This window comes from Manacus vitellinus, unplaced genomic scaffold (assembly GCF_001715985.3).
Source record: "Manacus vitellinus isolate BGI_N305 unplaced genomic scaffold, ASM171598v3 scaffold_56_pilon, whole genome shotgun sequence".
NCBI classification, from domain to species: domain Eukaryota; kingdom Metazoa; phylum Chordata; class Aves; order Passeriformes; family Pipridae; genus Manacus; species Manacus vitellinus.
The window spans coordinates 224,030-240,193 of NW_021940660.1; the positions used below are offsets into that span (position 1 = coordinate 224,030).

A 16,164-nucleotide genomic window follows, 5' to 3' on the forward strand; every position below is an offset into this window, starting at 1 on the left:
CTACTGTGCTGATGCCATGTGCTTCACAAAATAATGAATTCATCTTTGTTGTGATACAAGAAAGAACATGTCTAATGTTTTGCACCAAGAAATTTTCCACTAATGCATTTCTGGAAGGCAGAGCAGAGTTTTGTCTTCCAATGAAGCATTTCAAATGCAGTTTAATGATTTTTATTTGGGTTGTTTTATTTTAAATTAAAATTATTTTTACATTCCTGTTGGGAAGAGGTATTTTGAGAGGTGCCTGTCCCCTTGGCACCTCAGCAGTGAGCTAACATTCAGAGAACATAGCCTTTAGCCTTTTCTTTTAATTAAACATCAGAAGACCCAGATGCCAAAGGGTGAAATGTATTTATTCTGTTCAACTCTTTCATCCTTTCTGGTTGGATTGCAAGATCAGTTTGTAGTTTAGTAGTTTAAAGTCTTTTGTCTTAGTGGATGTGTTTTTGGGACTGTCTCTGTATCTTGAGCAATTAACATTTTATTTTGCTCTTAGAGAAATAATGGTGTTTAATACATGCTCAGCCATGTATTAGCATATTTTTATAAGCTGAGGTGGGTTAAAAATACTTCTGTATCTTTGTCTTTTTCTGTATAAAAACATTGTCAACATTAACTGTTCTAAGCAAAACATCACTGTTTATAGATAATTGCAAGGGAGTTGGCAGGCAGAAAAAAAAAAGAAAAAATTAAATAGAAGTGGACAAAATGGGCATACAAGTATAATCAATAAAACAAAAAAATACAGTTTTATATTTTAAACATGCACAAAAATAGTACAGTAGTACTTAAAAAAAAAGAAAAAGGCATGTGCAGAAGTTATATGGCCCGAAGTTGCCTTTACTTTCCATGGCAAGTAGAAGGGAATTGCATAGTATTTTGCTAAAGTTCATTGGGACTTAGAAATCTCTTATTCATCTTCAAGAGGAATATTGCATTTACCCTTCTATTTTCCTATCTGATTTTAATCCTCAGAGTGCTGTCATTCTCAGAAGGCAAAACAAAGATAATAAGGCAATGAATGATTAAAAATAGTCAAAAGTTACTGAATTTTAACAGTACTCTAAAGCATATGGTTTCTTTTTTTGTGGCTCACTCATTTAACTAAATCAGTATTTGATCACTACTTCAAAGTAATTCTCACACAAAGAATTTGGGAAACATTGTAAAACTGAAAGCAGCCATCCCATGGGAGAAAAAAGACTGCTGAAAATTCACACAAGAGAAGCTCCCAGAACTGCCTCTGCCTTCTGCCTGAGGAAGGTTTTAAAGCTTGGTAGAAGGGACCAGAGGCGAGAAACTGATGCTGCTTTTCAGGGGAGATTTTAATATGCTCACTACTTGGAGATTTCCCAGAGAAGAGAACAATGGGGCTGAGTTGGGCTGCAGGCCAAGCTTGCTCAGGATCCCTTCAACAGTAGCCAATTCAATGGATGCTAAGGGATAGCATATGGGGTAAGATGGTGTGGTGCTTCCTGCTGTACCTTGTAGTTTCGTTTCTTAGCTCTTAACTTTTCTTCCATGTATTTTTATTACCACTTTTTGAACCAGTCTAAAATCTTGGCATTCACAACATCCTTTAACTGTCACTTTCATAATTAGCTGTGTGAATAAAACATGTCTTTTTGTTTGCTCTAAACCTGCTGTCTATTGCTTTGACACCTGTACTTTTTTGAATTGAAAAAATTAAAAATAAATGAAGAAATAATGAGTACTTTTTCTCTGGTCACTATTGTGCCACTCGTGAGTTGTCTCTGTCATACCCCTCCAGTCACATCTCCTCTAGCCTGAAGAACCATTGTCTGCTTAATTCTTCTGATACACAAGCTTTTCTGTATGTCTGACCATCCTGTTTACTTGTTTGCATGCTTCTAGGTCCAAGAGTCATCAGTCTTCCTAGTTCTGTGTCTGCTCCAAGAAATTTCTTAGCATTGGTACACAGCAAAATTGGATTATGATATAGAAGAACCAACTATGAAGGATACTTAGCAATTACTCTGAGATCTTTTGTCTATACGGTGGTAGCTGTTTTACACTCCATAATCATGTATATTCAATCCATGTGTTACTTTAAGTTAAATCTTTCATGAAGGTATGAACAAATGATTTCCAAAGGTTCTTCCAAACAGTTATTCTCTGATTTTGAATCCTGTTGTTCAATAACGCTAACTAATTTTTTCAACAAGGAAGGTCCAAGCAGAGATTCCTTTGGGTGACCCTTTTGTACACCACCTTCTGTTTGAAAAAATATTGTTTCTGCCATTTATTTTCTGTCCTTTTGCTGTTTATTTATCTGGGGGGGGGAGCTTTGCCTCTTATATCATATGAACTGGAAGAGAGCCTCATAGTGAATCTGGTTAAAATTATTTTGTTAATCTGCATTAATATATAATCATGTCCATCAGCCTCACTGCCTACTTCAAAGACTCTAAACAATACCTCTGACTTTCCTTTAAAAAGTATTTGCAGTCTTTACATTCTATTTATATATAGACTTGCAAATTCTGTTTCTGTAGTAGGCTTTAACAGTCTGCCTTGTACAAATGTCAGGTATTGTGTTGGAATATCTACTGATTATAACTGAGTTGCTTGAAAACATTGCCTTCACACCTTGGTACTGACAATGTTTTAAGAAATAACTTGTAGATCATAATTAACAGTTCAGCACTGGTATTCTTGAATTTATTTAGTACTTAGTATTTTCAAGTTGTGACAGTATAAAAATTAATCTGATGGAGTTTTCAGTAGAATCAATTCATTCACCTCTAGTCTTTTTAACCCTTAGATGTGGTTTATTCAGGAAAGAAAGGTAAAGTACCTTTATAAGGGATTCGGAGAAAACACTTGGAGTTCAGCCCTCATTGCTGCTCTTGCTGACCTGCAGATAAATAGAAGATGTGTTCAGTCTTGCTTCTCATAACCTGCATTTCTTAAGCTTCAGCGTATAACAGGGAATTAAAAAGTAACTTCATTATCTAATATCTTGCAAATGTGCTTTAGTCCATTAGCCTTAGATGTTATTCTTTAACCAGCCTGTTTGGAATAGGACGCATGGGAGAGCGGAGACCATGAGGCACTATCTTTTAGTTCAGACAATAAAGCAGCATGTTTACTGTTCTTGGACTTTTTCCTTAATTGGGTTTGACAGTAACAAATAGCATGAAATACGATACAACAAAAGCTGCATGTATGGATCACAGCTTTCCTTCCAGAATAACATCATACTCCTGGCAGTAGCAGTCTTTCTGCAACTGTCAGGGATCATTTTAGTACAGTGGAATTCGCTTAATGCTAGCACATCCTCTACAATGTTTTTTTTTTTAATTTCTGTGAGGCCCCTATAGTTTTTCCCCTCCCATTTTTGGCTTGATTGCTCTTATCCGTTGTGTGCTGGTTTTGTTATTTGTCCATTTCTGGTGGTATTGGTTTAAATCCTGTCATTGTACGTCACTCTGCACATGGCTCTGGCATCTGAGAAACACGGAATGATCAACTAAGCTCCAAGAGCTGATGCTGGGATTTAAGTTTGTTTTCTTTGCCAGGGCAGTATTTTTGGGCGAAAGAACCGAGTCTGGGTGTTCCGCTGGTGTGAGTTTGATCTCTGATGATTCTTTGATGTAACTACAGGCTGTTGCCACAGGGTGTGGTGCTTCATTCCACCCAGGTGTTCCCTCACTGCCTTTGTTTTGAACCTAATGATCATCCGGTCACAGGCTATGTAGCTTCAAGGAGATAACAGCAAACTGGTCATGGGAGGCAGCAGTGGCAGCGGTGATGGGGAAACAAGTGGTTTTCCTTCTGACTGGGTTGCTGGACCAACTCAGTCCTGAGGCTGCACAGTTAGTGGGGTGTGATGGGTTAGATGGGACCCATATACTTTATTGCTTTCAGGTATGGTTTATGTCTTTACAAATTTCACACTTTTCTGGAGTATATAATCCACATTTAGATTGGAACAGGACATAGGAGGAGAACATTCACTATTGCAAGGATGAATATATGAGTGTTTCCCTGACAGGAAGGGAAAGAAACAAAAATATTTAAGACAAAGCGTGGTTATGGCAACACTGACATCTTGATGGGGAACTAAACTTGACTCCCATCTTTATTGCCTATGATAATTTACCGATAACATCTTGATTTTGCAACAAAGATCAAGGGATCATGGATGATTTTATTGTATGTTTTCATTTTTGTCTTTGAAACAACACTCTTTTACTGCTTATTATTTATTTTTCTGTGAGCCATCTTCAAGTTCAGGTCTTATTTATATGTTGGCATAGAAAATTAAGCTATTTCCATTTTTTTACTTTCTAAAATTTATACTAAAACCTGAAAATATTGTTCTTTGATAAAAAGGAAGTTTGCAGAAACATTAGTGCATCAGAATAGAATGTAATTTTTTATATACTAGTCATGCTAGAAGAGAAAGAGTAATTTGTAAATGAAAACAGTGAAAACAATATGTAAGATATATACAGTTTTATACTGAGTGGATATTTAAATTGTAGTCTGAATGCCTTTGTCTAGGTATGTGGGCTGATTGAGGCCAGGGATACTACACATTCATGGCAAAGCTGGAGGTATCACAAAATACAATGCATTTTGAATTTCACAGATTGCCAGTGCTTTAAATGTGCAAAGTATGCAGCATAATAACAAAATACCAGGTATATACTGTTTAGAGATAAACAATTTTAACTACATTGTGGTGGTAACAGTGGAATACGTACTCATGCTTTTTTACTTTTATAACACAAATACTTTGTAATAAAGGCAAGTTTTATTCTCTTTTCCCAAAGAGAATAAGTGATTTGCTGTAGCCTATAGAGACCAGAAATAAGTAGGTGTATTTTTTAAAAGCAAATTTGTTTTAGCCAAAGCAACAGTGTCTTTTCATTGCTTAGTATAATGCCATAAGTCTTGGCAACGTTTGTCTACTGATGCTTGCATGCAAAGAAGGTCTGTAAGGCCTGAAATTTTTTTTCACGTAAGTTAAGAACTATCAGTTAAAAAGTAAAAGAGGAGGTGTCTGCTATAATCAGGGTAGAGGCCACAGAAAAGAAAAATTGCTTGAAGAGTAAGATCACAAGAGTGTTTAACTTGAAAAGCTGAAGGATTATGTAGCATTATGAAGAGGGTGCATGCAGGCAAAATTACTTGTCATGTGCTGGAACCTGCCTGCTTTGCCAGTCATCACCCACTTCCCCTTTGTGTTATGTAATAATTTAAAATGCCTCTCTTGCTAGAGAATTTAATTCTTGTAAGTAACAGAAATGGAGACTAAGGCCTTTCATCTTAGAGGCAGATGCTATTACTCAATACTGAGCACAAAAGAAATTGCATGAAGGGTAATTTAATTTTCATTTTTGCAATGCTCGATGAATAAAATGTCAGCACGTTTGCAGCAATACGTGTTTTTAAATTTGATACCTGTGAAAGATTCTAGGTGGTATAGGTGTTTTCATGGGTTATTTGTTTTTAAAATTATTCAGTCTGTGAATTCTCAACAACAGAAAAAATACCTATGTCCTGTGCAAGATTCATGACAGTATTAAATTCAGTTTCCAAAGTTGGGATCCTATTCTCAAGTCTTTTTTCTCTTACTGCTTGCTGCAAAATCATCCCATGGCAGGCAGAAATTAATATTAAAAATACAGCTCAAAATAATTACTTTTGTGGAATAATGGATTTCTACCTTCCCACATTTGTCCCTTTTTTTAAGAGCCTTTTGCTGCACATAATCTGTTGTCTGGACACACCTTCCTAGCTCATCTATAGTATCTGCTCAGTGCAAGTTGTTAGCTCCTCAGGGCAGGTACATGTTTGAACAAATACATGTGTTAGAATGCCATGCCTGTCTATGGCATTACATTAAAAGATGTGATAATTAACAGTGGTTAATTTTCATGCTGTGTGCTTTTATAAAAAGCAGCACCACATGTACCACACTTTTTAATTCATATGCCTAAACTCCATTTTACTTAATTTTAAAGAAAATAAATAAAGCTTCTTAGTTTTGAGACAGGATGATTTTTAAAATTTATATCCCTAATTCACCTACTAGACTACATTGAAATGATGAGATTTCATTACTTTGTCAAAACAAATGAAAACTGTGTTTTTGAACCTGGTTATTCTTTATTGTTTATTCACATAAAGCATTTAGTGCTCAGCCATTTCTAATGTTTGTTCAAAGTGCTGAGCTTCTTTTCAATCTAGGCAATTCCAAAACTGCTTACACTCACAAGAACAGCTGCCTATGTCACTGCAGGTAAGGACCAGTTGCCTGAATAAACATTTGAAGTTAAAATAGTACAAAACACAAGAACTTATCCTTAACACTTTTTTGGAGGAAAACATGTTGTGAAAGGGAAACTGAGGTCTGTCAGTGAAATAAAAATAGTTTCACTCTTAATTAATCACAAAAAGTATGTAGCTATGACCATTATGAAGTCAGTGACTTTGTTAGCTCTCTTCCACTTTGTTTCAGTGCAGTCCTGGAGAGAGTCCTCTCCTTTGTGAAAGTGCTTGGGCTTGAGTATGAATACTAACACATGATGTTGGAATTGCACACAAAATTAGTTATTTTAAACATACTTTCTTGCACTGGCAATCCACAGTTATCAATCTAGGGCATGTCCAAGTTTTTTAAATTGATGTGCCAAAGTTTCTGTGTCAAATTTGGAAAGTAAAAAATAATGAAAAAACCTGACCACTTAAGTTGGAGCTAGTGGTACTTGATCTTTCTAGTACTTGGTACTTGATCTTTCTGAAAATGGCATCCCTTATTACTGCAGTTACATATGGATCTCCAAAAAACAAATATATATATTATAAGGGAAGACTGAGTGTTTGAAAGCTGTCCAGGACAGTTTGTGTGAGATTAGCTCAGTTAGTTGCAGCTTGGTGCTGATAATATCAAGGTTGTGGGTTCAATCCCTGTATGGGCCATTCACCTAAGAGTTGGCCTTGAGGATCCTTGTGAGTCCCTTCCAACTTAGAATATGCTGTGATTCTGTGAATATGCTTGCTGTGCAAACAGGAATGTGTTGGCATTTGTATGTCAGTAGATTCTTTCTGCAGTGTAGTTGACTAATTTTCATATTTCTGTTGTTGTAATATTTTGTCCCCTGACTTCCCAAAATCTTCAGTTTCTTTTCCTTCAGTTTTGAGACGCAAAAGTAAATTTAAACCTCAGGACTGAATCCTTGAGAGTTGTGAGCAGAACCACCTTTAAGGGCAGGAGAGACAAATGGTCATCAGTTATCTGAGTAATAATAGATTTATTCCTTTCCCAAAAGGCAGCCCTTATGGGTTTCTTTTCTGAAGTTTAAAAACATGGCTCATCAGAAGCATTTTTGTAGTGCCTGTTTTTTCTTGCACAGAGTAAGCTTCCAGATTCCTTAAAATGAGTGACACGATGTGCCAAATGTCCCTGCTTAAGAGTGAAGTAAGAAAATGCCTTCTGTTGGAGTTCCTTTTCTAAATTAAAAAAAATGGTGCTGAAACTTCAGTTTGGATTTGGAATTTTCTTGGCTAAATGGTGCTAATAACACTAGGGTTGTGGGGTTTTTCCCTGTATGGGCTATTCACTTAAAAGTTGGACTCAGTGATCCTTATGTATCCCTTCAAACTCAGAATATTCAGCAATAAACTGTGAAATTACTTATTTCTGATAAAAATAAGTCCTAGCTGTATTTATAGGACCATGAAGCTGACCTTGACTTGGAAGACCTGAAAACTTAAAGCTGCTACTGAGAGCCTCAGTGAATGTCCATATTCCTGTGCCATTAATTTTATTAATGCTGATCATATTATCACTAAGCAGTTATCCTCAAAAACCTTTGCTGACAAAAACATTTAAGTGGAGTGAAGTCAAATACTGATGTTCAGAGCAGGGGGAGATGTCCATTTGTCTGTGCATTGTTTTTAAAGCAGAACAAACGACTAATATAAGAAAAATATGTAGAAATATTTCAGAAATAACAATCTCAAAAATGCAACCTTGTGAATTGAACAACATTGCTAGACTTGTTTATTTTCCTCGTAATGAACTCCTGCTATGATCTGCAATGCAGTTCCAAGTTTTATGTGGATCTTTACTGGAAAATGGAGATACAGCTACTTATCAGTGGGCTTTTTGCTAATGATCAGGTCTACAAAACCCGAAGAAGCAAAAGGACTTCCTGAGTTGTGTTTTTCTGTTTCTCATAACAAGTTGTTGATCAGACTGTTAGCAGACAGATTTTTTTCCTCCCACACATCTTCATTTTGGTTGATGGTTGACCATTTTTGCAGAGGTCTCTGCCAAGAATACAGTTTATATATGCAGGATTAAAGAGAAATGGTGGAAAATTGAGTATTTGAAAAACTATAGATTTGGCAGGTAGCAAAGGACTGGAAGGAACCCCAAATGCTGCTTCAGTAAGGTTTTTAAGAAGGACACAGTTTTTGGAGTAGTTAAGGGAGGACAGTCACCGAAAGCAGGGCTAGGACTGTGAATTTTTTTTTCCCAGTAGTTTTATGTGTTCTGTAGCATAACAGTCCTTTAACCTTCCATTTCTGTGGAAGAGAAATGTGAACGTTTATCAGTTGTGGTTTGGAGTGCGTTACAGATTTGTCATCTAAATTATGAGATAGTGAAGATTATTTTCCCTCCACATCCTTCCCCCCACCTTTCCCCCGTGCATGTGAGTTCTCTGTTTATGGAAGAAAGCCCTGCCCTGCCCCTGAAAGGGTTGCTTTAGTTATGTGTCTATGTAAGCAGTAACCTACACAATTGAGTTAAGGCTTATGGTAGCTGTTAAATGTTTTAATAATCAGCCTTCTGTAGTTTTTTCGCTTAAAACTGAGTCAAGTGGCAAACTCCAGAGTTGTGGTTAATCACAGGACAAATAGTAAGACTTAATGGAACAGTAATCAAACGCAAAGCAGTTAAAGAGAGGACAAGTGAAATACTCCAAACTGAGTCTTAGGCACTGTCAGCATTTCAACCATCTTACCTTTAAACTGAGAGAGGGAAGGTGTAGATTGGATGTTAGGAAGAAGTTCTTTACTGTGAGAGAGGTGAGGCACTTGCACAGGTTGCCCAGAGAAGTTGTAGATGCCCCATCCCTGGAATGGGATTCCATCCCTGAAAGCGTTCAAGGCCAGGTTGGATGGTGCTTTGAGCAACCTGGTCAAGTGGAAGGAGTCTCTGTCCGTGGCAGGAGGGTTGGAACTAGATGATCTTTAAAGTTCCTTCCAACTCAGCCCATTCTATTATTTTATGAATATAAGGCTTATAAGCAATAACTAAAATTAGAACTTCTAATTATGATGACATACAAAAATAATAACTTAAGACTGGGAGGATTAAAAGTTCAATTAAAGTATCTTCTTTGAGGTATGTCTATGTACTTATTGTGTTAATTTTGTCCAATACTAATTATTTAAATCATTGCCACTCTGAAGACTGGACTTAAAAGACTGTGCTGGCATCTTCCATGTATGTGAGATCTTTAATTTGTGTCATGAGTACTCAGCCTAAAAGTTAAAAACCCCTCACCCCAACCTAGTTTCTTTTGAGCCATTAATAGACATTGTCAGAAAATGAATGTAAGTGGGTTTTTGAAAGTGATAATGTAGTGTTGCTTTTCTCCTGTCTCCTCACCAGCTAAGTCCTTCTAGACAAGCTTTGCTGTTGGCAGTAACTGTACAAAGCCATTGACTTCCACTGGCTGTGGAAGTCACTGATGAGGAATTGATAAATGCAAGAGAGGACAATCAAGTTTACTATTAATTCTGCAATAAAATTATTAGAAACAGGAGTTTTAAACACTGAAGGTAGCAGAGCTGATTTGAAGGATATACACAGAATGCCAATGGACTTTTTTTTCATATAGCCCATGCTCAGATTAGAGCTTTCCTTTAAGTAGCTTTTAGTATTAGTGGTGGACCTAGATGTTGCCAACAAACATATCAAAAAGTTGTGTTTTTTGTCTCATGAATGCTTAGATTGTGGGTATTACGGTCCATCTGCTCTTACACTGCTGTCCTTATCAACAGATCTGTTTTCCTCTTTCTCTTTTTATCATAACTCCTTGTTACTTTATTATCTGCAGTTACGCTTCTTGATCTGACACCTTCTCAGTCTAACTTTACTTACCATGTTGTAAATACTAATTTTTTTCTTTCTTTTATTTCAATCCAAGTTCCCCTTCGCTTGTGTCTCTTTAGTTTCTGCTGTTAAAATTATCTGTGATACTGTGGGTGTAAAGTAAAATATATGCAGGTATCTTCCGCAGGAATGCCAAGGCAGTGGAAAGGGTTCAAATGGGTTTTATTTTGGTGGCAAAGACATTAAAACTTACAAACCTCATGGCACTGCCAGGCAGCACAGGGTCTCAGAGGAAAGGCAAATTCCCGCGCTCTTCCAAGGCTTTTTATCTGCTCTCTGTCCTCCCCTGCCCTCTCAGACCTGAGGGGGCCCTGTATATGTCTGCGAGCATTCTCTCTTGCATACCAGAGAGAGAGAGTGAGCTTACTTTCGGGTCTCCCTGCAACTTTCTCTGAAATTTAGAAGGAAAAGGGAAAAAAAGCTTCCTAAGTGAAAAACGAGTTCTAGCTTCCTGTTACAAATTCTTTTGAAAGCACAACTATCCCTACTGTGGGTCACTGTTCAGACATCTAGTCCACCGAGACACTGCCATGAATTACTTAGCCCTTACTTTTTGGTTGGGGGGTAAAGATGCTTGGGGACGTACCTGCTTTGAGATTTGAGATGGAATATTTCTCCTGGTCTTTACTATGGAAGGCTTAACAATCACTAAATGTCAACTTGTTTCTCAGCAGAACTGCATTCCCTATTTTTGTAGCTACAAAGATATAAATGAAAAAGGGTTAAAGCGAGTTCAGATTCCAAACAGACACCCAAAAGATGGGTGAATGAAAACACAGAATTAGGGAGCCTTCTTGTTGTTTCCTATATGAAAGGCAAGTGGCACTGTCTTGATTCTGGAAACATCAAGATGTGACCTTGTCAGATAGTCTAAAATTCTGTTTCAGATTCAAAGCCTCATGAAGTCAGGAGGCTTTATTCCATTTCATTTGTGGGTTTTTGGACCGGGTTATAAATACTTTGTGATTAGACCATATTTTCCTTAGAGAAGAAGAAAGTCTTCCTTCATATTAAGTAGGAAGGGATATTTAATGCAGAGAAAGCTATTTTATGTCTTTGTGCTAATAGTATATAGTATATCCACAAATTCACCTTTGAACCCGGCTCTCCTGTATGCTGTGTCATTATTTTGTATGTTAAAATGATCCCTGCCTGAAGCCTAAACCACATTCTGCATTGCTTGGAAATAACAGATGCTGGAATCAATTTTGGCAGATAGAGGTCATCATAGGGCATGCATTATGCATGTTGTTAGCAAAAAATAACATTTTTGAGTCTCTGCATGAAGCTCTGAGTGTCATTCAATGTGGCTCATAAACAGAGAGATGCTGTAAGGAATACAAGTACTTTATATGGGTTTTTTTGTTTCATGTATGTACTGGGTATTCTAACTTATTATGTACTATGTTAATTCTAAAATGTGACCTCCTTCCTTGACTCATAATTATGAGATGAAATACTCAAAAGCATGGTATGGTTTATAAACGGTTTTATTTTTCTATAATGTAGACGATTTAGTACTTTGTAAATCTTGGCTCTACCTTGCTTTCTGTTTTTCTCATGAGCTACAATTTAGATCATCAGTTTGTGTTAGTTCTGTGACCTAGAGCTAGACTATGAAGACTGTTCTTGGAATCTGGGAATTTTTCCTGGTTTTCAGTTATTTATTGGTGTAATAAATGGATAAGTTTGCTTTTTTATCGCAAAGCTGGAAACTGCCAGGCTCTTCTGTATCTTTAAATTAGAAAGTTTCCTGATTAAAAACTTTGTCATATGGAAATCTGACTTCATGGAAACCAATGGAATTAGTAACATTAATGATAATAATGCATGGATGAAATCCTGACCTTGTCCTTTGTGTTGGAATTTTACCTGCTTTTGAACATGTGAGTGAGTAACATTTTTGTACCAGATGTGTTTCCACAAGTTTTCTGCAATTGTCAGATACTGTCAGTAGTGCAACTATGTACCTTGCAATGACAGTGTCTTTAATGCTTATTGAATTTCACGTTTTAGTTATTAATACATAGTAGTTCTATACTGTTTCTGTCACAAATGATCCATAATCATACTCTAAAACACTTCAGGTTTCTGTAGCATATCACTTTTTCTTGTATGCATTATTATATTACAGCGAGCACTCAGGATTCTTAATGATTATATTTGTTGTGAATCCATGTGCCAATTAAAAAGGAAATGTCAAGATAGACAAGGAAAATATTCTAGATCTTGTCTGTCTGAACTTCTGTAAAGCAGTTGGTATACTGCCTCAGAGGAATTGATCTGTTATGAGAGGAAGCTGAAAGAACTTGGCTCGTTTAGCCTAGCAAAATGAAGGTTAATAGGGGTATGATTGCTCTCTTTAGCTATAGTACAAAAATAAATGCAGGCAAGGAAAAGAACTATGCAAGCTGCTGCCTCTGTCTGGATGAATATAAGTTGGCCTTGAACTAATTTACACTGAAAAGTAGAAGATTCTTGTTGTGGTTTAACCCCAGCCAGGAACTAAGCACCAAAGTGAGAAAACTTGTGAGTTGAGATAGACACTTTAACAAGTAAAGCAAAAGCTGCACCCACAAGTAAAGCAAAAGATGGAATTCATTCACTGCTTTCCCTGGTCAGGCAGGTGTTCAACCATCCTAAGGAAAGCAGGACTCCATCATGTGTAACAGTGACTTGGAAAGACAAATGCCATCACTCCAAAGTCCCTCCTTCCTCTGTCTTCAGCCCATTTTATATACTAAGCATGGTGTCATATGGTATGGCTTATCCCTTCGGTCAGTTGGGGCCAGCTGTCCCAGCTGTGTCCCCTCCCAGATTCTTGTGCACCCCAAGCCTACTGGCAGGGTGGTACAAGAAGAAAAGGCCTTGACACTGTGCAAGCAAACCCTTTTTTCAGCACAAATTCAAACCATAGGTAGCCTCTTACTACCTACTGTGAAGAAAATTAACTCTACCCCAGCCAAGGCCAGCGCAATTCTAAATGCTCGGAGAATATAGTTCTAAAATGAACAGCAGCAGCAAACAAATGACTTTAAGGATAAGCTTGCTAAACAACTGACAGATTGATTGAGACGGTCCCTGTGTTAACAATGGATAGGACTTGATCCCTCTCACCCTACTGTTCTTTGTATATGTTAGGGCATGAAGGCTGACCAGTTTCCATCCAGTTAAATGTACACCAGGTCATTGTTAATCTGCGAAACTCTTTCTGAGCTACTGTAATCAAATTTGTAATTAATGGTGAAAAGGAAGGTAGGTATTCTGTTTGGAGCCCTTTGATTGATTCAAAGATTTCATTTAGTCTTTTGTTTCAGAAAAACTGATTTAAAAAAAAAGTTTAAATCATATAACAGGGACAGGTCCTTTTGATATTTTCATACAACAAGTAAAACGCATTAGTTGTGCACTCTCCACTTTTGTGTCTTTGATCAATACAGGCTGTCTATGCATGTCTGGTATTGCTGATACTGAAATGAATATTTTTATTACTGACTCAAGCACTCTTGTTGTTAGAGAGTGAATTTATCTTCAGTTGTTTTACTTTGAGGTAGAAAGTGCTTTTCAGAATCTGAGTAAAATCTAATGTGTGCTAAAATAATAAGAACAAAAAAATAATTGCACTTGTTTCTACATGTATTTTTTATCAGTGGCCTTAAAAATAGCATGCAGTAGCATGAAAGTAGTACAGAACAACTTTGCAATATCATTGGCTACTGTATTGTTGCAATGTATCAGAATCCTAGCCATGTATCCCTCATATTCCAGATGCTGGTTTGTGTAAGTCTGGTGATAGTGCATATACATTGTGCTGGGGAGTGTGTATTTGCAGCAACAACATTGAGCACAAAGAACTCCTGAGTAGACCAAAGGAAAGACTTGGATAAAATTAGGTAGTAAAATTACAGTAGAAAAATAAGATTTGGTGGTCACTATAGTAGAGACCAGCTGTGGCAAATAAACACTATAGTTGTCACAGTTTCTGTAGGCATTACAATAAACAAGTTTTAAGAAGGGATCTGAAGCAAGTCAGTAAACTCCATTAGGGCTAAGGCTTTAACCCAAAAGCCTATTTAAATGAATAGGATTATTTCTAGTGATGTCAAGAGGTGTTAAATCAAAGCTTCCAACGTTGTATCTGCCTAGGTAATTTTATCGTCAAAATTGCTGTCAGATTTTACAGAATTAAGCATACCAAATTATACACAACTATTCTAGGCATGATATGTTTTAACAAGATTAATTCTGTGTTATCTCTAGAATAATTCTGCTGGTTGACACAGCACAATTTTTTCCCCTGTTCTCTTGACCTGGTTTTCGGAGATGCCAATAGTCATAATTACCAGTGAAATAGAAATAAAAAGTGCTTTTATTCATGTTTATGATTAATAATTTCAGCAGTGTAGTACCTTAAAAAGACCACCAGGATTTGCATTCAGAAGTACATGAGTATTTCTTGAGCATCTTCTGATAAGATCAATATGAGTGTAGGGTTTTAAATATATTATATCTGCATACTAAAAATGTCTTAAACTAAATCACGCAATATAAGGTTTTATAATGTGAATAATTTTTTGTGCATTTGTTCTGACTTCCAAGTATATCTCTAAGATGAATACATGCTTACAGTTTGTTCATCACATATGCAGAACTATCATGGGTATTGTGATGAGGGAGTTTCCTTGCATTAGGACACAGTCATCAGCTCTGAGAGGACACTTGTATGCAGCATTGCTTCTATTTGCCATGCAGTGCATAAAGCATTTCTTGATGCTGAATCAGTATTTGAAAGCATGACAGCCTTCAACTGAGAAACAAAGCAAGACCTAGTATTTGCATAAATGGAATAATGGCTTACTAATAATTAGGTGCTCATTTTAAGTATGCCAGATAACTTGCAGAAATAGTAAAACTTAGGGTGTAATTTCGGTTGAGTAACATAAGAGCTGGTATTACTTTACCTAATGTTTCATCAGCACTTGGGATTAGCATTTATTCATTAATACAGAGGATAGTAATTATTGAAGATGATCTCTTTCATGTTTTGTACAATTTAGAGGAGATCGTGGTTATTTGTGTTTATTGCCTCCTAAATTACAGTAGTGATCTTGCAACAGAAGTAGGTCTTTTGTGGGCCCACTGATCCTTTGTTTTAGAATTAAGTTAATCATGACTCTCCACAAGAAACATGTTAAATATGGCAGCCCAGCAACCTTGACTTTTCATGCTTTCACTCTTGCCTGTATTAATTAAAATATATTACAAAAACCTTACTTAACCAAAAACTTTCTGGTTAAGATTTTGAATCTATATGCTCACTCAATGGTAGTGATTTGAACATCCCACGTTCAGTTAAAAATAGTCCCTATAGGCATGAAATCAACTTTACCCCAAGAAGAAAGGAGGACAAAGATGTTTTTCCGAAGTAATTATTTTCTTTTAGGTTGTGCATGGTACAGTACTAAGTGCTAGTGCCTTAGTCATGTACCTGTTAAAAACCTAGTGTTTCTTTGCTCGATTGCTTTTGTGGTCTTCAGATTTTATCAATTGTCATTAAGTAAAAATAAATTTGGGCTTATGTTTTGTCTGTTTCTTTTCTTTTTGTGTGTGTTTATGTTTGTTCAGGTTTACCAAAAATGCAAGTAATTCGAAACTACAATGGAATACCACAGCCAGCAGCACAGGATGGTCCACCATTGCATATCCAGATTGGGGACACTATTGAACTACTTAAAGGAGATGCACATAGCTTATTTTGGCAGGTACTGTATAATTTAGCAAATGGCTATATTCTTTTAGTCCAGATATTAATTTCTTATTGAACTAATAATTGTAATTTTTTTCTTTTTGAACAACAACAAAAAATCTTTTTTTTTTTATCCGAACCAATGTCTAATTACGACTATTTTTACTTTTAAATTGCCAGTAGTTCCTATGTGGTGTAAAACTTCATTCTTGCAGTCTTAGAGTAAAAGCCCCAGTGAATAAATCTGCAAGAACAT

The 16,164-nt window shown here is 36.5% G+C and overlaps 1 protein-coding gene across 1 annotated transcript in view; it reads left to right on the top strand.

The window, feature by feature from the left end:
• VAV3 (vav guanine nucleotide exchange factor 3) overlaps positions 1–16,164 on the top strand; it is a 157,990-nt gene that overhangs the window by 111,720 nt on the left and 30,106 nt on the right. The window contains exon 20 of the mRNA XM_029963247.1: positions 15,788–15,924. Coding sequence (XP_029819107.1) covers positions 15,788–15,924 — 137 coding nt within the window. The remainder of the gene's footprint in view (positions 1–15,787; positions 15,925–16,164) is intronic.